This window comes from Triplophysa rosa, linkage group LG24 (genome assembly GCF_024868665.1).
Source record: "Triplophysa rosa linkage group LG24, Trosa_1v2, whole genome shotgun sequence".
NCBI classification, from domain to species: domain Eukaryota; kingdom Metazoa; phylum Chordata; class Actinopteri; order Cypriniformes; family Nemacheilidae; genus Triplophysa; species Triplophysa rosa.
The window spans coordinates 5,769,116-5,790,986 of NC_079913.1; the positions used below are offsets into that span (position 1 = coordinate 5,769,116).

The window sequence follows — 21,871 nt, forward strand, 5'->3', positions numbered from 1 at the left end:
AGCTAGTCACAATACAAAAAGCAAAGTAATTGGTCAAGCATTACATTTAAATTGTTATAGCAGATGCTGTAGAAAAAGGAATATTATACTTACTCATTCTGCTAAATGGCTGCCTTTGTGTTGTTGACCATGCATCTCAATCCAAAAACAATCAAAATGAGAACACGGGGATGATTATTTTGTGTATACTGTAATAAGGATAACTGTGAGAATGTGCTTCACTAGACAAACGTGAAAGAAACATCAGTCCATTGCAGCTTTCAGATAGCGCCCTCTAGTGGGTAAAACATGAACACCTTCACATACATTTCAGATGTAAAAAATATTGGAAACCTTTAGAAAGTTTATTCAAACTTTTTTAAAACCTGTTTACAATGACCATCAATATACTACGTTAATTTGCAATTACAACAGCATAACAGGAGGTCACATTACAACTCTCATTTTCCTCCGTAAGACTTCTAAACTAATGTTACTTGAAGCATAAAGATGTTACATTCATCTTTTGTTTGTCTCTCACTTAGGCCCAATTTTAGAGATAGACAAATTCTGTTGCTCTTATAATGGTTCATAAGAAACATATTAATTATATACAGCACTGGTCAAAATTGTGCAGTTTATCAGATTATACAGCAGTAAATAACTGTATTTCAGTTTTACTGTACATATAAAGGAGTGTAGTACCACAAACTACAACAAATATGTAAATTGCACATATGCAGGCTCCTCAAAATATAAAGCTCATTGTCATGTTTTAGTCTAAACCTGCTTTACTTTTACACAAAGCATAACACCTAAAACTAAAATTTTCCAAGTGCTAGCCATCAAAGGAAAAGTGCAGTAGTGATGACCCTGTAGGCCATGGAGAAGGTTGTGAACAATCCCACAATCCAGGCCAGACCTCTGCTAGGCTGGGGAAGAGCAACTAGGTAAGCCACCATGTGAATAAACCGTGAACCCACAAACACCCTGAAGTGCAACAGAGCCGTGGAGAGATCCGGACCTGTGAGAGCGTACAGAAGGCCGATTACCACAAAGGGAATGATGTTCTCCAGGTCATTCTGATGGCATCTGGGACCAGAAAGCATTACAAAACGTCAGTGCCTAAACTGCTACTCCGTCAATACTGCAATTAAACCATTTACATACTTACCTCCGCACCCGTTCAACATCTGGACCCTGACCCACTTCCTCCTGTCTTCAGTGGTTTTGACCAAGTTGGTGTCCTCTAGGTTTGCAAAGACCTTTTGAGAAACATTACATTTATTCAGGTGTGTAGAATATAACCCTTGCAGAGTTCGAGATTTACAATTTACCTTTTTTGTCAAGCGCAAATAAGAAATGAAGGGGCCCATCAGCATCATTTTAAGGATGACTATGGTTGCATAGGTAGAGAAAACCAGGAAGACCTCGGTGTCAATCATATGAGCAACCTCTGCCATCTTTATTTAAACTGCAGTAAGAACAAATGATCACGTGAGCAACAGGCACAAACACAAACTATTACAAATATTAAACACACACAGACTTTAGAGGTTTTAAAAACAAAAACTGGAAAAACAAATACTTATATTTACAAATATTTTACTTTGTTTTTAACAAACAAAAAATATAGCATGTTTGGTTGATATAACGAACGTACGTAAGCCGTTTCATTCATTTTTTTATGCCTGTGAACGGATTTTGGTTTGTGCATGCTGAAGAATTTCAGATATCTTTTATATCTTTAGATGTTAATAAAGTGTAGAGTTTATTTATGCACATATATCGACCTAAATGTTTGCCAGGTGACACCAAATTCAAACTTTATCGTGTTCTAAGTAGAAGGACGCCGCAAGCGGTCTTTGTGGAATGTAAAAACTGTATAAACATGCACTTTTTAATAACAGGCTAAGCGTCAACAGCACATAAATACACTACACGGCGTGATTGTGAAATGTAACCAAAGACATCATATAGAATACGTTTTCTCACCTTTTTGAGGAAAATCGATCAACTCGGCGTTTAATGCAGCACACAACTCCTGAATTTACGTGAAATGGTGGGCGTGCCACGTTAGTTGCGTAATAACTAGCGACAAATCACCCGGCTCACGTTCAAAATAACGACATTTAACCTCCACGCTGCTGTTTTGCAAAACATTTTTTATTTTACATTTAAAATACTCATTTTTAACGTCATCTCTATTTTAACCTTGGCATGCTCTTCTGTTGTACATTTGAAAAATTTCAATCACTTAAGAGTTTTATAATATAATGAATAAATGTACTTTTACACTTGCATAAATAACTGCTGAAGTCACATTTCAAATGATAAACTGTGAAACATTGTTGAACTGAAAAACTCACTACAGTTTGACCACCTAATGCATTGAGATCCAAAAATGAATGCAAGAATAAACAAAAACCCTCTTATTTAGGCTCTCCTGTTTTTGCCAAGTGGTTGAAGTCCTTAAGGCAACATCAGGTTGACTCTTGGACAACATTTAAATCAACCAATCAGATCTCAGAAATAAGTTTACAGTTTATTTCAAGTTTAATCTTCCAACCAGGATTAGGTGTCTCTAGACCATTGTTTCTCACTTATCATTTCACTCTGATTTTAAGGGTAAGTTATGGTTGGGGTTTGGTGTGGGTTTAGGTTTTATTTATAAAAATGTTGTCCTTAGGTCAACAAAATATGTTGCCCTGAGGGCATCAACCACTTGGCAAAATCAGGTTGAGCTCTTTTTTTATGCTGAGTCACTGTGACAATGACCTGGTAGCCATGACCAAACACTAAGTGACTAATGAACGTCTTCATAGACTGATGCTGGTTTTACTGCATTGACAGTAGTTAATATCTTTACTAGTACAAAATACTGATAAAATGATTTCATTATAAACTGAAAATTGTAAAAAGGATAAACATGCTCATTTAAAGAAAACCCCCTCCCCAACTTCTTCACATTGCAGTGGACATTAAAGGAAAAGTGCAGTTGTGAGGACCCTGTAGGCCATGGAGAAGGTTGTCAACAATCCCACCATCCAAGACAGAGCTCTACTGGGCTGGGGAATGGCCATCACATAGGACACCGTGTGGATAAACCGTGAACCCACAAACACCCTAAAGTGCCACAGAGCGGTGGAGAGATCCGGGTTCGTGAGAGCGTACAGAAGACCAATTACCACAAAGGGAACAATGTTCTCCAGGTCATTCTGATGGCATCTGCAGTTAAAAGAAAAATTGAATGTAAGGAATCCAACTTGACTGGTAAAATGAGGTGAGACCAGTCCCTTTGCTGTTACCTTCGCACACGTTCTACATTAGGATTGGTCTGGAGCATCTTTTTTCTTTCTTCTGGATCTTTAGAGGCCGTTCCGGTGTCTTCCCAGTTTGAAAAGGCCTGTTTAACAAACAGCATGATTTGACTTATGGACCTCAAATACATTGCTTTAGTAATCACATGTTTTCTGGTTAAAATGTTAAACTGTCTTAAACCACAGAGCAGCCAAAGAACAACACTGGCCTAAATTAAGTTTTCGTGCTGTCATTTAATGATTTTAATAATATAAGGGCTGCATAGAAAACACAACAGATCAAATCAAGCGATGGCACTGGATGAAATACAAGCCAAAAAAGGAAACCGGTGACTTTTATAGTATTGCAGTAAAATGCATCAAATAGCCTACTCCTAATTTGGCTTTTTTAAATAAATAAAATAACACAGGTTAACAATTTTAACACTTTCTGGTTTGATAACACAATATTTTGTTTAGGTAATCTGTTTAAAATAGGAGCCTGAAACAGCTCATAAGAAACATTATTTTATTAATAACTATCATTTAACAATAATAAATCACTTTTTTGCATAGCTATTTGCATTAAACATAAACTTTTTTTAAAGCAAGTGCACCTTCTCGGTGATCCTGTAGTATGCAGTCAGAAAGGACATGAAGATCATTTTGAGGACGACAATGGTGGCGTACGTGGAGAAGGCCAGAAACACGTCGCTGTTTATCAGATGGGCCATTTTCCAATGATTCCTGCCAAGGCCAAGAATATGCCAGTACAAAAATCTGAAAACGATAGTAATAATTCATATGGATTATAACTGTATGCAAGTAACCATGCACTGAAATAAAGCTATTGCACGGAAATTAAAGTCTGTTACCGTTGTGTGTGTATTGGTTTCGAGATAACAGCGTCGGTTAGTGGAAAAATATCACATTACTTAAACTTTAAAAGTTGTAGACTCAACGGATAAACAACGCATAAAAAACACAAACAATTTACGCACGCACATTGTGCAAACAGTACGATATATTATTCATTTTACGTTCATTTTACTCTCTTCGCTAATGCATGTAGTTTTTTTCAACATGTTGCCACATTTGATCTGTCGCTGCTATTAGAACTACGAAGCGGTTTAAAGCGCGTGTATTACAGCCTCGTTTATTATAATGGTCGTGTTATTCTTTTGTATTTTGCTATTTGTCGTCAAACTTATACTTTTTGTGTAACGTTATGAGCTTTGCATACTCGATTTCCTAACAAAATGTCACAAACTAAATCAGATCAACTTTGCACATGTTTGAGTTAACAGTTACCTGGACGACGATCTGTTGACCACAAGTGCCTTCAGCCAGTGCAATGTGAACTATGGACGATAAGCAACAACTAGGCGTGAATTTAAAAAAGCATAGGACAGCCTACTTGGACCAAAGCCAAAGCATTGCTCCACTTCACTTCTTAGCGATTTCTCGCATTCCTGTCGTTTTTCTGGCACTGTAGGTAAACCAATGATTAATCTCTGAATATTTACATTTGTACAGGGTGATACAACTAAGTCAACGTAATAACTGCACATGCACAACACTGCTGGCAAGTTTGTGCATGCATCTGTATGGTTATGTTATTCTTTAAGACTGTTTGTCAGTTTATGTATAACAGAGAAGTAAGCATTTACATTGTAATTCAAACTCAAACCACAGTTTATTAGAAAAGTCATCTGCCTTTTTGCCCAGGCAGGAAAATATGTGTTTTATATTTGCTGTTTAATAATTGCTGATCCACTGTTACACTATCAATTTGATTGTAATTCCCAATATGGCCCCACCTCTCCCTAAGAAATCAATACTAATTTTATCTCAAAATCACAGGGGGGTATTATTTTTCCATATCGTTCTTGTTCAAAAATATCTCAAGAAAATTGTTCAAGCGACTGCAGTCTGAAAACGGGTAAGTTCTGTGTTGTTTACGTCAACATCTATATAAATTGATATTTTATTGTCAGATTTTGTTTGTGTTATGCTCAACACAGCTTTCTGTATACTGGTACCGCATCACCACGCATTTAACTGCCGACTCCGAGTTAGGCAGGCCTAATTCCATCAACCTCAAATCAAAAGGCATCATGTCTCATAGTCGTACTAGTCTTTCTCTGGGCCTGTCATCTCCTGCAGCACAAAATCTCAAAATGAGAAGTTACACCGAATGAAGACCAAGACATCTTCTGCCTCCTTACAATTACTCCACTGTCACGCTAAACAGCTGTACTTCACGTTGCCATAGTGCTCCAAGCCATCACAGGTGCGAACACATCCTTATCTCTGACGGAAAATATTCAGTCTTTACATATGCATGAGGAGCGACAGAAAGTGCCGGGCGGGGAAGCGGTTGATAAAGAAGGTGGACTGATGAGATATTCTCCTACTGACATTCCGGTGTTTGCTGGCTTCTCCAAGTAATATGTTTTACCTCGTATTTACAGTTTCAGGAGAAGCGGCGCTACTTTGCTAAAGGTATACATGAGAGATGTCAATCAACACGGGACAAGGGATTTGAAGATGTTGTACCGCGCTAGGATATTTTATGGCAGGTGTCAACACACTCACTATCAGAATAGTAATGCAGGAAGACACGTGGTTAGTGGTTTGGTTTGTGTCATTTTTCTACAGTTTCACAAGTGTTTTTACAGTAATTTACTATGTGCTTGATGTTGTGATTTTGTTGATGTTAAGGTATTTTGCATTAGTCAATCAGAGTTGAGATTACTGGTTTTATAACATTTTCTTCCACACACACGTAGCCCATCAGGTACAACCCAATAGCAGATGTTATGGCAGGAAAATTGATGTATGTGTCGCATAAGGCAAAGCAAAACAAGGTAACTAGGTCTCTGCCTGTACAATCTCTTGTTGATTTGTATTATTCACCGTTTCAGAGAGACAGGTAGAGTACGAGAGCGCGCGAGCCAAATAATGCAGTATGATTTCCCAAAAGGAGCCGTTAATGGCCAACACATGAATTGATCTCTCACCAGTCTCACCAGTAATTGGGATGCCGACTGCGGTGTCACTTTATTGATTTTTCACTGGTAGCCAACTTGCACCCGGGTTGTAGGACAACGATGACTAAATAACAGCCAGACCAATGATCTTAATGCTAGGAGCCAAGCACAGCTATTGATTTCATTACTGAATGCCTCCCAGGCTCCAAGCACATACATTTTTTTTATCGACCCAAGGCGGCGTCTACACTTCTTCCTGTGCTGTCACATGCACTGTGCCGGGGCATTCCACGCAGGATGCATGGAAAAATATTCATTTTTCATCATGCAATTAGTATATGGAAGATGTATAGGACTGAGCAAATTTAGGATAGAGGATAATGTAAGTGACTCTATAAAATGCTGGGTTGATTTCAACCCAACATTGGGTCAATAAGGGGCAAAGCCAACTGCTGGGTTATAAATTAGCCTATACTGGGTTGTTTTAACCCGTTGTTGGGTCAAATACAAACATTTTTTGGGGGTTAATTTAACACAACCGTTGGGTTTGTCCCTTTTGACCCAATGCTGAGTTGAAAATAACCCAGCGTTTTTTAGAGGTCGAAGACCCCATAAAATCAAAACAAGGTTTACGTGCATCAACCTTGCAGACATCTTTATGTTAGTATATTCCTATGTTAACTAAATTTCAGTTTTAACAGATAAGGGCATTTTAAATTTACAATCTGCCGCTGGAAGTGGAAACTCACGAAAAATACTGATGACTCATGTTGCACTACACACATTCTTGTCCAATCAGATGCTTTTGAGAGCATAATACACCTGCGCCTGCAACCAACTAGAAAGCAGTAAATAAGGGCTGTGGCATAACCTATCAAAGAAGCCTGTCAAATGGGAATTGAAAGCAAAAAACAGTCTTTAACACGTGACATGAATTTTATTTTAAAACAATTACATTAAAAACGTACTTGTCTTGCAGCTCTTGTTTCTCACTAATTGTGCCAATCTTGAGTTCCAACAATCTATCCATCGACAATGACCTGTAATGAGCAGAGCCATTATAAAAAAAGACTACTTGTTCTGCATGTAATTATGGCAAACATTAATGCTCATTATCCTAAAGGCCTTGTTTCCACATCAGCCTCACCTAAACTCTGAATTTAATTGCCAAGTTAGTCAACCTCTACAAATGTTTGCTAATGATCTATTATGACAATTAAACGCATACAAATTCCGTTAAAATATAATCGGGCAAAAATATGGCTAACTTGCATTCGTTTTAAGGGTGCTATGCGTAATGTTTTTTTGGAGGATCTACTGACAGAAATGCAATATAATATACATAACTATGTCTTCAGAGGTGTATAAAGACCATACATAATGAAACGTTATGTTTTTTTAATCTTAGAATGAGCTTTTTCTATCTACATACACCGTGGGTTCTCTTGCATGGAGTTCGCCATGTTGTTTCTACAGTAGCCCTTAACGGACAAACTGCCCTACAGAGCGTGGTTCGTAAATACGTTAAATCTCCTTAGGCAAAGAAGCGAAAAAGCGACAACAGTAGAGTAGAGTAAAAAATCTTGCGAAATGGAGATCAGGGTCATCACCTACATGACTTTGTCCAGGTCGCTTCAAAGTTCAGGTCAAGACTTTTTGTATAGTCAGATTGCATTTAAGCAGGTTCGACTTAACATTCACATTTTCCACAACTACAGGCAAAGCTTTTCGAACAAAATATCTCCCCTCTTATCACGAACATACTTTTAGTCAATGAACTTTGTTCATCATCTCTTATTTCTGAAAGCAGCCTGACCCCTTTCCGTGGCAGGGGTCTACGAGCGAGTTACGTCACACTTTTAGGCGGAAGGTCTCGTATCGGATGTGGCTCCAGGGTGCAAATTAAGATAATTACGTACGGTGAATTTCTCGATAAGTGGCCCTCCAAACGCAGACGATACCACGTTCACGCTTACTTAATGCACATCCGAACAAAAGCGAGCGCTCCTGCTAGGCGTAACGCTTGGGTCCCGGCGCTCGGCGGGAGGGCTTGTCTCATTAGGATGCTTATTTTAACGAAGCGTCTCGGCGCTGCAGATCACTGCGCTGCCCCACGGATCCGCTCTCCTCCTCACAAAGGGAAATAAATCTCTTTTCGGCAGGATAATTACCGAGATAATTTTATCCGTAATGATGCTTGTCAGTCAGAAGAGCTGATGAAATTAGAGATGTTCTTGTGTAAGAAAAAAACGAGAATCCCAGCAGATTTGTCTGTCAAGAACGAAAAGGGATGAGTAAAGAAGCTAGTGAAAAAAAACTTTCTTGGGTTCAACCTTACACGTAATAGTGTTCGGGGATAAGAACCCTGTTATCTGGATGTTCTTAAAGGAACAAATTCCGTCTTTGTTTACTCACCCCCATGTTATGCCTTTATTGAAAACAAAATCTGTTTTTTAAGTAATAGTCAAATTAAACATTGATGTTGTCTTCATTCGCTGATAATCGTAACAACTGGTTCTGGATAAGAATGCACACAAAACATAAACTTCATGACTGTACAAGATTATCAGAGAATAATGTCTTTTAATGCTTTTTGGTCTGTTAACGCAATGCTTTCATATGGCTTCAGAAGATTTGTGCGCTATGACATGACATTTTTATTTTTGTGTGAATGTTCCTTTATTCTAATGTTTTGACTGCCTAATATAAACCAACAAAATGAATGACACTGCATTAACGCTGGTCTTGAGAGATAAAGCTGGTTTATAATAAATGCCCGCTTCCCATTGGTGGACATCAGATTGTGGCCTTTTCTTGCCACTTAATTTGCTCCTCACACACACGCAGGACAGTAAACATGTGGATATGCTCAACATTACAGCTAGGAAAGCCAGGACAGCCATTTAACAAAAAAGAAAAACCAACAACAGTGCCTTAACACAACATGGGAAGCAGGAAAGCCGATACTTACTCCAGTGGCACCGCATCTGCAAAGCTTTGATCCAAGATATGAATTCTCTTAACTTCTCCGGGCTTTCAAAAAGGGGCTACTTAAATTATTTCAGAGGCGCTGCGTTTCTCCGACGTGGCAAAGGTAGAGCCCTCCTGCGGATTTGGGAAGATAAAAGGTGCTCAAGCAGACATCACGACAGGTTTGTTATATTACTTAGCATAAGCACTGCCAAGCATCCCTTAAAGGAATAGACATCTTATGTTTTTCCTCTTTAAACCAAAAATTAACGGTGAGGAATTGGGACTCTGCTCTGTGTTGTATCACGCAACAAAGGCACGCGAACAATCGCTTATTATGTCAAACTTTGACAATGACAGAATTGGAACAGGGCTTCTCCGCCGCTCCGTCCCCCACTGGGAGCCCCCCTACATGCACAACTCTGAAAAAGTTTACTTTCGCTGTCAGAGAAAATTACGTTCATTTGCATTTGTAGAGCATAGCAGGCCAGCAAAACCAGTAAGGTTGGGCAACCTACGAAAGATTAACTAAAGTGTAGATTCGCTTTGATCGCTACTGAATGTACTTGTGTTAATATATGCTCAATTATACGGTTCTCAAAGTTTTTCACTTGCAGATTACTTCAAATGAAAAACAAATGTTGTAGATGTTTTCCAAGTTCGTATTCTATATTTTTTACTTTACTGAAACGAATAAAATGAATGTTAACACAGTCGGTTAATTCAATTGACTTGATGTTCAAGGGTGCCAGATCCCAGTAACAAAACCAGCCCAATTGCCAGTCAAACCACATACTTGGCAACACCATCAATGTTGGTGCTTTTTGCAAAGTACAGTTAAGCATTGGAGTCTATTTCGGTCTCAAATCAACTACAGACAAGCTGTTATTCTTTACAACAACAACAAAAAAAACTGTTTTAATAAACTGTCAAAAGTGTATGAAGTTAATTCCACCAATTCCACAGTTTAAGACAGCAATAAAAATACTAAACAACTTAAAAAAAAAAAAAACCCTGTTGAAAAAACAGCATATGCTGGTTTGGTATGTTTTGATGCTGGTTTGTGCTGGTCCTTAGCTGGTTTAAACTGGTCAAACCAGCATCAAAACATACCTAACCCAGCATATGCTGATTTTTTCAACAGGGAGATCACAGAAATTCAAGTAATTCTGCTCGGGTACATAAAAGAAATACACCTCAAACGCAGTCATTAACTGAAAAAGGTTTGCAAATGAAAGCAGTAAAAGAGACTAAAGATCGATTCTGGGGGATTTCGGCTGGCATGGCACAGCGTGAGAAAGGCAGCTGAATGTTTTTGTGTTGTAAGGAAGGGTCTTGATCATACGCTAACCTTCATTGGCTGCGCTAGCTGGCGGCCCTGATCATCGACAGGAAGGAGCAGACCGCCAGGGCATTGATGGATAATCAAAGCTAATGTTCTTTTGATCAGCGGGTGCTGCCCTATCAACCAGCCGCCATAAGTAGGGGAGAAACGCTCCATCTTTTATTTACCCGCTCACGAGGTCCCTCGGTGACTTACGGCACTAACTTCAAAAGACTCTGTGACAATTCTGTCACAGTTTTGACTGATTGAAAAAAAAACAGTTTCATATATATTTTCCCTCGACAGTAGATTTTGTTTAATCGTTTCCAGCCTTGGTATTAATGCGTGTCGAAGAAGAGAATAAAAGTCTCATGTTTACTTCATGACTGTTTCCTCTTTTGTCTTGCTGTCTGGTGGGTTGTCCTCTTTTTTTGCAGCGTGCCATTTTATGCTCCGCTGCCTGTCATAAGTACACCCAGGGAAACTTCATGTAACTTTTTGTTGTTCCCTATAATTTATCCCCTTGTTTCAGTGTCAAGCCTATAGCAACATTTTTACCACTGTATATATGAAGTTGAATATGCCTGAAAAACAGCCTGCAATATTAACTCCGTAAATTCTACTTTGACACCTTTCTAATAGAAAACATTGACTGTCTACAACAAAATACTATAACACTGTTTAGCGGACAGTTAGCGAACACACGAAAAGAATCGACCGCAGATGCCAGAAGGGATGTTTGCATTGTGCTGTTTTATATCATTTTCAAAGCACTTCAAGTAAAGACCACATCTGAAAACTCTCACTTTAAGTCGGACGAAGGTACTGTAGACCCACCTGACAGACATAACCTTCACCATCTCGTCTCATGTTGGTTGACTTTAAATGAGCTGTTGGAATTGTTTGCGAGCGTGTTGAATTTAAGGCAAAGCTGAAGGACTTTCTCGGGGTCCTTGAGGTTCAGATGCTTCTCAAGTCTTCTGGCAGTCTCTCAGGGAAACATTTAACGAGAGTTAAGAACCAACCATCTCGACACGTATACAAACAGACGTACCAACCATCTATAGTTTGAAAAAAAACACTTACCGTTCTGTTCTCCATCCCTCGTTTCCTCCCATCTCGCATTCGAGTCTGTTTCCTTTTTAACCTCTGCCCTTGATGTTTTCCCCAATGTCAGCGCAGACTTTTAACACCAGCTGACTTGCTCAGAAGAGCCCGTCGAGATGCCCCATTCCAACCAATTATTTCATCTCTTCCTCACTCATCCCTTTCACCCATCAATGTCACCGTCAAGCGAAGTGCTGATAAAAGCTGATCATTTTGTCCCTCGATGGTAGGTTTAAACGTAAAAAGTGGAATATTTGAGAACAAGCGGCACCAATGGCGATTTCTCGAAGTTTACCCCATGAGATTCGAGGATGACTGGAGAACTTGTTTGGATTGTACAAACTCTCTCTTTCGCTCCGTCTCGTAAACCTTTGGCAGGCTCCAGGCAGTCACTGTACCTATGAAAGTTTTGTTAAACAAACAACGAGCTTTCATCTTGTGAAGCTAAATCATTTAATGCCGATGAAAGTCGTCTACACAGGGGTAAAGTATGACTTGTTGGCCCAGCCAGCTAAGCTACAAAAAAAACAGCTTCTAATGAAAGTTAAAGAACTTCAGTATATTGATATTGAATATATTCAATCCAAAGTCTCCTCGTTCTCTTCAGTTCTATGTACATTTATATACAAACAAGCGAAATCTAACTAATCGAACTAAACTTTTTTTTCTCTAGTAAACCGAGTCGCAAAATTAGTGTAACCTGATTCTGAATCATGAGTTTAAAAACAGCTTCTCGAAAATTGCAGAAATTACCTCAAAGAGTCAGAAAGCACATTGATAATTACATTTGCTGATTAGAAAAATGCCGATCGATAAAGATCGCTCTCACGGTTTTGCGGTATCCATCAAATCCGCGGATGGAGCTCAATCGTCCAGCGTCACACCCTCAGACTCATCTCACCATCTGAACCTCCTCCGCAGGCTTTTAATTTATTTGGAGCCCAGACAAATTTTCCATATTGATTACACTGTGACTGTGACCTTTTTGTGTTTGGTAAACCCAAACCCAGAGCAAAAGAAGATATTATGAGAAATGTCTACGGGTTTTGTGACCATTCAATGAAAGTCAATGGGGGCCAATGTTGTTCGAATTATCTTCTTTTGTGTTCTGCATAAGAAAGAAAGTCATTCAGGTTTGGAATGGCATGAGGTTGAATGAATAATGAAACCATTGCCTTAAAAAGGATTTGAATTCCAGGTCTTGCTATATTGTGTATATAGCACCATCCGTGAAACCTTGTTAGACCTTGTAAATGGCACTCCCCTTCGATCAAATCGACCCTAATGGATTATAAATACTCTGCTGATCTGCCAATGACAAATCATTTATCCACTGCGGATCTGTGAGTGATCAAAGCTAATTACCGTTTCCTCATTAATTTCAGCAGCAGAGTTTAACAAGTACGGCTGGAGCAAAGGTTCTTTGGAGAGCCAGACATCGCACTGCCGATGCCAGGTGAGCCCCAAGCGCAGGTTTGATCTCGTATACATGTATTCCTTCACTACTCGGCCGCTGGGGAGCTGCGTGCCAAGGTCAACACTCAAAGACAACTGCATGCAGCGAGAAACGCCCTGCACGCCGCGGCCCTTTTGTTGAGCGCATCACGGCAGCATCAGACGGTGCAGACTGACACTACCGGAGTCCCCAGACAGCAGCCGTCGCTTATGGTTTCCCTCCATCGCAAGAAAAGCCAGCATACGTTCTAATTGCTTCATTAATATCATTAAGATTAATTGTCTTCCCCATCTGGGTCACGTTCGCCTTTGTTGTGTTGATGGGGTGCAATGTGTGAGTTTTGATGACCTTCAACCCAAGCCTGTCTCCAGTGGCTGGGATGGAGCTGATCGAATTTCTTGATGTAAAGTGTGTACGTTTTCCTAGGACTAATCTAGGACTAATTTTCAAAAAAAAAATATATATATGTATATATATATTTATTAATCCTGGCAGAACTACACACTTTTTTATCACACGTACCCACTTTACAGCCAAACAACACTGCACACGTACAGTAAAAAGACAATACAACTCGTTTCATCAATTTCGAAAATCGAGGATGTCGAAACAAGCATGTTAACATACATTTGACACGAAACTGTCAAAGCTTCACCGTCATAAGTCAGCCAAACAAGCGTTAGCAATTATTCATCATCTCGCTGACATTTCCGTGAACTGACATTTTGTCACAGAGCTTTTTACAGTCATTTTACTTCCTTTTGTCTCACGATACATTAAAATTCAACAGCCGGGAGATGCTAGTGAATGACATGCTTTTAAAATAAAACCTTCAGCGTACGCCTTATTTTACAGCACTTTCTTCAACTAAAACGCTTGTTAAGAAACCTTCAAGATCCGAGGCACTCACATGAGTGAAGAGTAACGCATGTATATCATTTATCACACAGAATAATGCGTTTCTATAGCAATCGATTATGAGGTGGGTTAATGTTGCCACATGTTAAAAGCGCACACACAAATCTTCAACAAACAAAATCCCAGCCTATATGAGAAATGTGGTTGACAGGTGACTCGTGTCATTAAAAATGACTTTTTTGCCTGAAAACCTCACCCTGAGCGCACCATTTTTCACGACTGCTTAGAGGAACAAGGGGGAGAAAACATTTATGAATAAAACAGCAGGAAAAGCAATCAATCTGAAAAAAGAGATTTGTCAGAGCGAGTGAGAGGCAGTCTGACCCGCTGACAGAATCAATCAAATTTCTCAAAGAACTAAGTTAATACTACAACGTACAAAAGGGGGTTTACCGGCCACCTGATCTACATGGTACGAACTGGATTAAAAATACATGATGAATGGATTGCTATAGCTTTTAGTTCATTTGGGCGGATAACGCTGGGAACGCTTGTGGAAAAATTAAAAAGGGATCTTAAGAATTGTATGTCAAATGTAATGAAACGCTTGAAATGCAAAACAGAGTCTCAAACAGTAGACCTACATATGCTAATGAATAATTCACATGTAATTCAGTCATTCCCTTTGGCATTTCAGATGTTTTTTGGATTCATTTACATTTCATTCACTGCATGACCCCATAATCAAATTAGACTGCTGTAACAAATGGATTTGTTCATAAGGAGTTGATTTGTATGGTTTTGAGAGAAGAAAAACATGATAAAGGGCATGAATTCGTCGTACTAATGGGCATTTGTATTCATCATCTTTCTTATTTGATTATATACATTGGGATCCAAAAGTCAGCGACCTCCTTAAAAATTTGTTTTCAATAGAAAACCTTTACATTTCCAACTTTAAACCAAAAAATAGAAGATTCTGCACCATTTGTGACTTGTGACATCCTTAATCCTCACGAATTATCAGGATTTAAACAAACTTTTACACAGTTTGTAAATAACAAAACTTGCAAAAATATTAAATAAGGTAAAAAATGACTAGAGGTATCACATTTTTGGACCCCACTGCATATCTGGCAGCTCTATCAGCTTGTTTGAAATGTTAAAACACACAGCTCGACGGGAAGCCACACGCTGCCTCAAGCAGAGAAAGTGACGGAGTAGGAGGCTGCGAGAGCTGCTAGAAAACTAGGGAAGAAAAAGGCAGAAAAGAGTGAGAAGGAGAGAGTGTTGTCTGTGGAGGAGAGATCAATCTGCAGGCTAACTCGATCCCTCAGCGTTATCTGGCTTGCTGGCGCGGGCCACGGGTCCAGATTGCAGATGATCTACATGCCTTTATGTAAGTGAAGCTAATCTGTCATGGCCTCGGGGAGGTGGAGAGAGCTGGAGGGAACGCTGGGACTCCATCACTCTTACTCTGCCCTGCCAGTGTGGCCTCATAAACTACTACCGTCAAGAGAGACTACAAACAGATGAAGAGATAGACAGACAGGTAGACGGCACATGCCACAAACATGGATGATGTCTATAATAGTGTAGCTTGTTAAGGAAATGTGCGATTCCTTTTTGGGTTCAAGCCACCGTATTTAGTTTACACCCCAGAAAACAACACAAAACACACCAAAAGAAAAAAGAATATGAAGATAACTATAAAGACAAAATCATTATATATTTAAAGTCACAGTGAAATTGACTAATCACATTTTTTTATGGAATATTGTAGATTTTTACGCTTTATAATAAATATATATATATTTTTAATAGGGCTGTCAAACGATTAATCGCGATTAATCGCACCCAGAATAAAAGTTTGTGTTTACATAATATATGTCTGTGTAGTATTCATATTAATTTTGAATTAATAAACACATACACATACATGCATATATTTAAGAAAAATATACAATATTCTTTTTATAAACGTTTATTAATAATTTCAATTATTGGTAAATATAAATAAATACATCTAAATATTTCCCAAATATATATACATGTATGTTTAAGTTTTTGTGTTAATAAATACAAAATTAATATGCACAGTACAGACATATATTATGTAAACAAAAACCTTTATTCTGGGTGCGATTAATCGCGATTAATCGTTTGACAGCCCTAATTTTTAAAAACATTAACCTCTTCCCCCCTCGAAAGGACCTCTCTTCACTTCCTGTCACGACTCAAGTAACGGCGCGAGGGCGGGGCTATCAGAGACTCGTTTCTGCCCGGGAAAAGATCGCAGCAATTAGCAACTGACAACGATGCAATCGGTTCTACATGGACGAAATGAAGTCCCGCCCTACATTTTCTTCTCATTTCTAAAGCCGTTTCACTCGGATATACGTCACGATACGGAAGTCCACATCACAACAATAACAACAAAGGAACAAGACCACTTTTCAAAGTTTTTTCCCAACTGATAAACAATAAAACACTTCATTTAGAAATGAAAGAACTTAAGCATTTAAAATGTGAAACTGCGGTTTGAGATCAGTTTGGACGCTAATACAATTATAGCTATTTTTTTAGTTATCGTTCTTGGTGTGAACGAGCCTTAAAGCAAGTTGAAAATTAATTAGTATAGATAATTTTGTCCGGTTGCTGCTTCTTGCACAAGAGATCTCGTGTGTCTCTCAGGACCGCTGAAACACCAGCTCTAAAACAGCGCTTACGAAGGTATTACGAAGGTCATTCGAGAATAGCTTTAAACATTTCTCCGTGAATACAAATCTGTTGCCGCTCCACATTTCTAAACCTACTTTCTATACCTTCAAGTTTCCTTCTCGCTCCACTTCAACCTCTCTCCTCATTCCACAATTAATTCACTCATTTATCCTCCCATTCCAGTCAAGGGCACGGCCCGAGATCTCTTAATTAAAGAAGAAAGGAGAAAAAGAAAGTTGTGGCATCTTCAAACGAAGCTCAAATCGGCATTATCAGATCTTTTAAACTCTCTTAACCTGGCTTAATGAATCCCAAACACACACTTCAGAGATCCGTCTCTTTATTAATGAAATTATCGCAGCTCACGTCTAGTAATATCAGCCGTGGACATGGCCGTCGTAAACCCAGGTGAAGCTTACCAGATGCACGGGGTTGTCTGCAGAACAGCCGCTGGGAATTTCTTAAAGAACGAGGTGATGCAAGAGGCCTTTGCACTGATGTAAAATGAGCGCTTTTACTTCTGATAGTTCGACACCATGGCATCCAGAATTTTTTATGCATTATTTTATAACATAACTTGCGTTTCTCAAGTTTTTACAGTGCAATAAAATACATTCTGTTTGTGGTGATACGGATATTCTTTCTTCATTTCATCATAAGAAGTCATTTTCTTTAGAATGGGATGTGACATCTTTCCATATAGCTAATGGTTGTTTTAAACTATTTAAAGCTTTAATGGCCTTCGAGGTTCAGGCCATAGGAAGTTCATGATATGCTGCATAGCGCCCCGTCACGTAGTGGTAAATCTGTATTAACAAAAAGACAGAAGAGAAAAAAAATGTCTCCTTAAAATGAATCTAAGCTCTTAAAAGCGTTACCGAAATTTTCATCTCATTGATCACAGACGTCCAAGGCCACACTGCTTCTGTTTCCAAACATAATGGCTGCAATTATCAGTTTATTACATCTGAAGTCAAAGTAGAACAGCTTTAAAGGTATAAAACAAAGTTGATGTCATTACCTGCCGCTCGATGTCAGCAAGCAGACTACTCGCTCCCAGTCTGAATAGGCGAGGATTCAGCCAATCGTCACCCAGATCCTCTTTCATCAGGGTCAGCCACACCAGCGACTCCTGCGCTGTACGAATGCCGCCCGCTGGCTTGAAACCCACCTGAGGTGATGACACAACAATCACTCATGCAGCCTGGTGGAAACACTGGATGTTTTATGTAAAGGAAGTTGATTTACTGGTAGAATGGGTTATTTACCTTATGACCTGTTTTCAGGTAGTAGTCACGGATGGCCCGCACCATTACTATGGCAACAGGATAAGTGGCGTTGACGGATTCCTTGCCAGTTGACGTTTTGATGAATTCGGATCCTAGTGGTAAGAAAAATAGACTTGTAAACAATTGATTGAATATTGACTTTTCTAGTCACACTTTATAATTGTAAGTACTTAAGACATTTTTTTTTTGTTCAGGTCAAAGTTCACTCGGAAGCGTTCTGAAAATAGAAACTTCCAAAATGAAGGTGCACATTTTTAGCACCTCAACTCGGGCACGTCGGAGAGGCGTCAGCAGCTTTTGCCACCCGACGGGACATTAGTCGTGAGGCCTGCAGAGGCCAGACAAGAACATATGGTCCCGTCGACATCGCGCAGAGGGTGTGCGTTCGTTCATCAATAAGAGCCTTCATTTCTCTCTTCCTCTCCTTCATAGCCAATTACGGTTTATCAGCGTTCCGACAAAAATAGAAGACAAAATGACGCTTCTAATGGATGAAGCACAAACCGCGGACCGGTTCTACCCCCAACAGCCCAGTCCCGCCCGCCCGCCTCTCGAATCTAATGACTGTTCATTACCGTACAGAGCAAGATGAACATTTTCCAGTTCATTAAAGATACGTTCTATGTGTTTTTCCTTTCTTTTATCCATCCCCCCCACCTCTTTCTCTCCCCTCAGACGCACTTGCACTCTATCGCTCACCCTCTTCCTCAAAATGACATAATCCTCCAGATTCGTTCTGGGGAGTCTTAATTACACGATAATGGATAACGGTTATTAAACGCGGGCGACAGTAATGAAGCTCTATTCATTTGCGCCGGAGCGGGGGGACACTGCCGGAGCGCGTGGGAGTAAAATAGCTCCGGCGTCGCAGATTAATAGGTGAAATTATCATTCAATTTCAGAAACCTCATACGCAATTCATAGGAACAGGAGGAGATTAAGGAATGAGCACGCCGACAAAAGCAATGCATTTTAATAACGATCCCTATCAGAGCCGCTGACAATTGGGTACAGTAATCGGCTTAATGTGCAGTGGCTATTTAAGCATACAGTGGCTGGCCTGATGTGTGTGTGGAGTGTGTGTACGTGCGATCGGACATCTGGAGGAGAGGAATCATGAACAATAGCGCCACGCGGTGGACATACGATCAAACTGCACTGCTCCTGATCAGGGTTGATTTTTGTAATATGAATATGTCTATTAATACTTCAAGTAAATTGAATGCATGTATCTATATAATACATAGATGTAAAACACGGTCAACTAGAAATCTGAATTACTATATAAATACATATATCTCTGCATTTACTTCCTAGAAGAATATCGAAAATTTGTATTATTCCAGCTACAATGGCTAAGATTTATGCTTGTTTCTCACCTGCCATCATGGACACAAAACTGGCCTTGTAGACGTTGGTAAAGGTTCCCAGTTCTCCCACTGCCAGGATGGTCTTCATATGTGCTTCCCCACAGGCCTCTCTGAACTGCTTTATCTCATCATATAGGGCTGAAAAGGTCATGAAGAAAGATGTTAACCCGCTTTTTAAACCAGACATGAAACCAAAACATCAGAAACATATTATGAGTCAAATGTGTATGAGGTAGAACTGTTCTCAATTGATGGGTCACAACTCGAAAACAGGTCGCAAGACTATTCGGATGCTGAAAATAATACCATATTTTCACGAATTGCTTGTTTTCTTACTCATTTCCATTGTTTGGCCTATGCAGTTTATAATAATAGTAGTAAATCATCCTGATGCTAAAATTCTTGCAGTGTACACACCTGCCCACTGTCCCGTAAGTGCTAATGTCCGGTTGATTACAATGTCAATCTCCATAGCACCATCTTCCACAGCCATACGGACCTCCTCCAGACGGGTCTTTAGAGGCGTCTGTCCGGCAGGAAAACCAGTGGCGACTAGCAAATAAAGCAGAGAAAATACAGTTGTATTTAGATGTCTGAAGCATAAAAGAAACTCTTGGAATAAAGTGTAGGTTTGACAGTTTCAAATGTCTTACCTGATGCAACAGGAAGACTAGAGTTGGCCGCCTTTAAAGATTTCACAGCATCGGCCACCCTTGATGGATAAACGCAAACAGCAGCAGTTGTGATACCTGTGAGTATTCACAAACATAATATACAGATTAATATACTTTTGCTTGTCTTCAATACTATTACATACATTTCAATATATTACATTTATTTCGCTTGTTACAAGTAGGTCTCCTTCATCAGGATTTTTTTGTGGATGAGCTATTACTCCCTCTAGTGGGCTGATGTATATATACACATTTATGTTATTACCCTGGTCTGTCTAGCAATAAAAAATAATTACATTATATGCGGATTTATCAAAAACGCATCAGTATTGCAGAGAAAGGTCTGAAAAGAAATCATAATATTCAAATGATGCATTACAAAGACAAACGTAACCTAAATTCAATTCAATCTGATTTTAACCTTTTAAAACACACAAATACACAGTGATGGTCAAATATCAGTACATGTACTAGTATTTACCAGTTAAAAAGAGACTCGCAAGTAAATACAGATCCAAATTTTTGTTCAATGTGAGACATAAAAGCTGTTATCGTGTTACCTAATTATAGTTCATAATTTGTAAGTTTATAATTTCACGTTTAGTTAGTCATTTACACATGCTTAAAACTTCCGAGGCACCTTGTTCAGACAAACCTTTGTCGTGCATGTCCATGCTCTTTAGCAGGTCGTGACGTATCGGCTGTGTGGCCTTCATACAGAGGCGATGGACATTAGATGGCGTGTCATCTCCAGCAAGGGTGGTCAGATCAATGCACGTGAGAGCCTTTAGCAGCCAGGCTGCCTACAGCAGAGGATGAAAGTATGTGATTTTACAAAGCAAACAACAAAACAATTCAATCAAGACGGGTGTATAGCCTTATAAACAATATCAGCTGGCACATAGCAAAACCTTTGCATCAGCTCCTTTGGATCGTTACCTGCCACTGTCTTTTGGCAACTTTGCGTCCCTGTATCTGTTGGGCTCTCTTCAGAACAGCCTGGGTGTTGACTCGGACTTTTGACACCCATTCCAGATCTAAAACACAGAATAAATAATAAGACCTATATGATATAATAGGATCTATATGGTTTAGTTTGGTTCGTCCCCTTTGCTTAATCAAAGTCACATGAAACATGGACCATGTGATATTCATTAAGGTAATGTATCCACATCTCTTCACTTGCATGCATTCTTCAGAAAAAGTGCATTCTTTAAAACTCAAAACATGATTTAAGGCTGCCTACATGTACACAGGCCATAGGAAGGTTGACTTAGAAAGTTCAAAACTGGTCAGAGAGAGTTACACATTAACCACTCTTGGAATAAACTTTGCACAACATATTTGCAAAGGTAGACGTATCCAAAGGTCTACCACAAAGCACCTAAAACAATTTTAGATTGAACCGTCTTCTGTAACGTTACTTTTTAAATGTTTATTATATCGTGTGCAAAACGTAACGCTTTGCGTTATTTACAAGCGGTTAAAAAACGTAACGTGAAATAAAAACAATTAAAACACTCACCAAGATGCATTCCCGGATTTCTAGCAGACATGATGAAATATAGATCAATTAGTGTAATGAATTAAAATACTCGGGTTTGTTTTGAACTACGCCGCTCGCACATTGACAGCTTTCACGCTACTGCTGCGTCTTCCGGGATGACGGCCCTGCTGCGTGTTTTCAGCCAATCATATCACAGCCAAGCAGGGCGTGCGTGATGACGTTTACAGAATTTATCGCATGGCTTTTATGAACGAATACACTTATAATAAACTAATTATAATGCAAACGTATTTTATTGTTCTTTAGATAAAAGAATACGTCACA

At 39.2% G+C, this 21,871-nt stretch overlaps 3 protein-coding genes across 4 annotated transcripts; all 3 read right to left on the minus strand.

Moving 5' to 3' along the window:
- Nucleotides 1-330: 330 nt before the first annotated feature.
- mgst1.1 (microsomal glutathione S-transferase 1.1) lies at nt 331-2,052 on the minus strand. Its single transcript, XM_057324581.1, is given in 5 exon segments — nt 331-1,071; nt 1,154-1,178; nt 1,181-1,244; nt 1,317-1,453; nt 1,975-2,052. Coding segments are annotated over 4 exon segments (462 nt in total). The 5' UTR covers nt 1,443-1,453; nt 1,975-2,052; the 3' UTR covers nt 331-824.
- A 106-nt stretch (nt 2,053-2,158) lies between these two features.
- On the minus strand, nt 2,159-12,109 carry LOC130548096 (microsomal glutathione S-transferase 1-like). Of its 2 annotated transcripts, XM_057324583.1 has the most exons (5): nt 11,403-12,109; nt 9,243-9,376; nt 3,896-4,058; nt 3,288-3,385; nt 2,159-3,207 (listed from the first exon to the last, which is right to left on the minus strand). In XM_057324583.1, the coding sequence occupies exons 3-5, from the start codon at nt 4,010-4,012 to the stop codon at nt 2,961-2,963; spliced, it is 462 nt and encodes a 153-aa protein (XP_057180566.1). In that variant the 5' UTR covers nt 4,013-4,058; nt 9,243-9,376; nt 11,403-12,109; the 3' UTR covers nt 2,159-2,960. The 2 variants fall into 2 exon arrangements, with proteins under 2 accessions (XP_057180566.1, XP_057180565.1); XM_057324582.1 differs by lacking the exons at nt 9,243-9,376; nt 11,403-12,109 and adding an exon at nt 4,590-4,700 and having other exon boundaries at nt 2,160-3,207.
- A 4,411-nt stretch (nt 12,110-16,520) lies between these two features.
- Nucleotides 16,521-21,709, minus strand: dera (deoxyribose-phosphate aldolase (putative)). The gene is made up of 9 exons (XM_057324397.1): nt 21,566-21,709; nt 20,980-21,077; nt 20,696-20,843; nt 20,020-20,115; nt 19,784-19,918; nt 19,376-19,504; nt 17,976-18,088; nt 17,729-17,878; nt 16,521-17,513 (listed from the first exon to the last, which is right to left on the minus strand). The coding sequence occupies exons 1-9, from the start codon at nt 21,594-21,596 to the stop codon at nt 17,457-17,459; spliced, it is 957 nt and encodes a 318-aa protein (XP_057180380.1). The 5' UTR covers nt 21,597-21,709; the 3' UTR covers nt 16,521-17,456.
- Nucleotides 21,710-21,871: the final 162 nt, after the last annotated feature.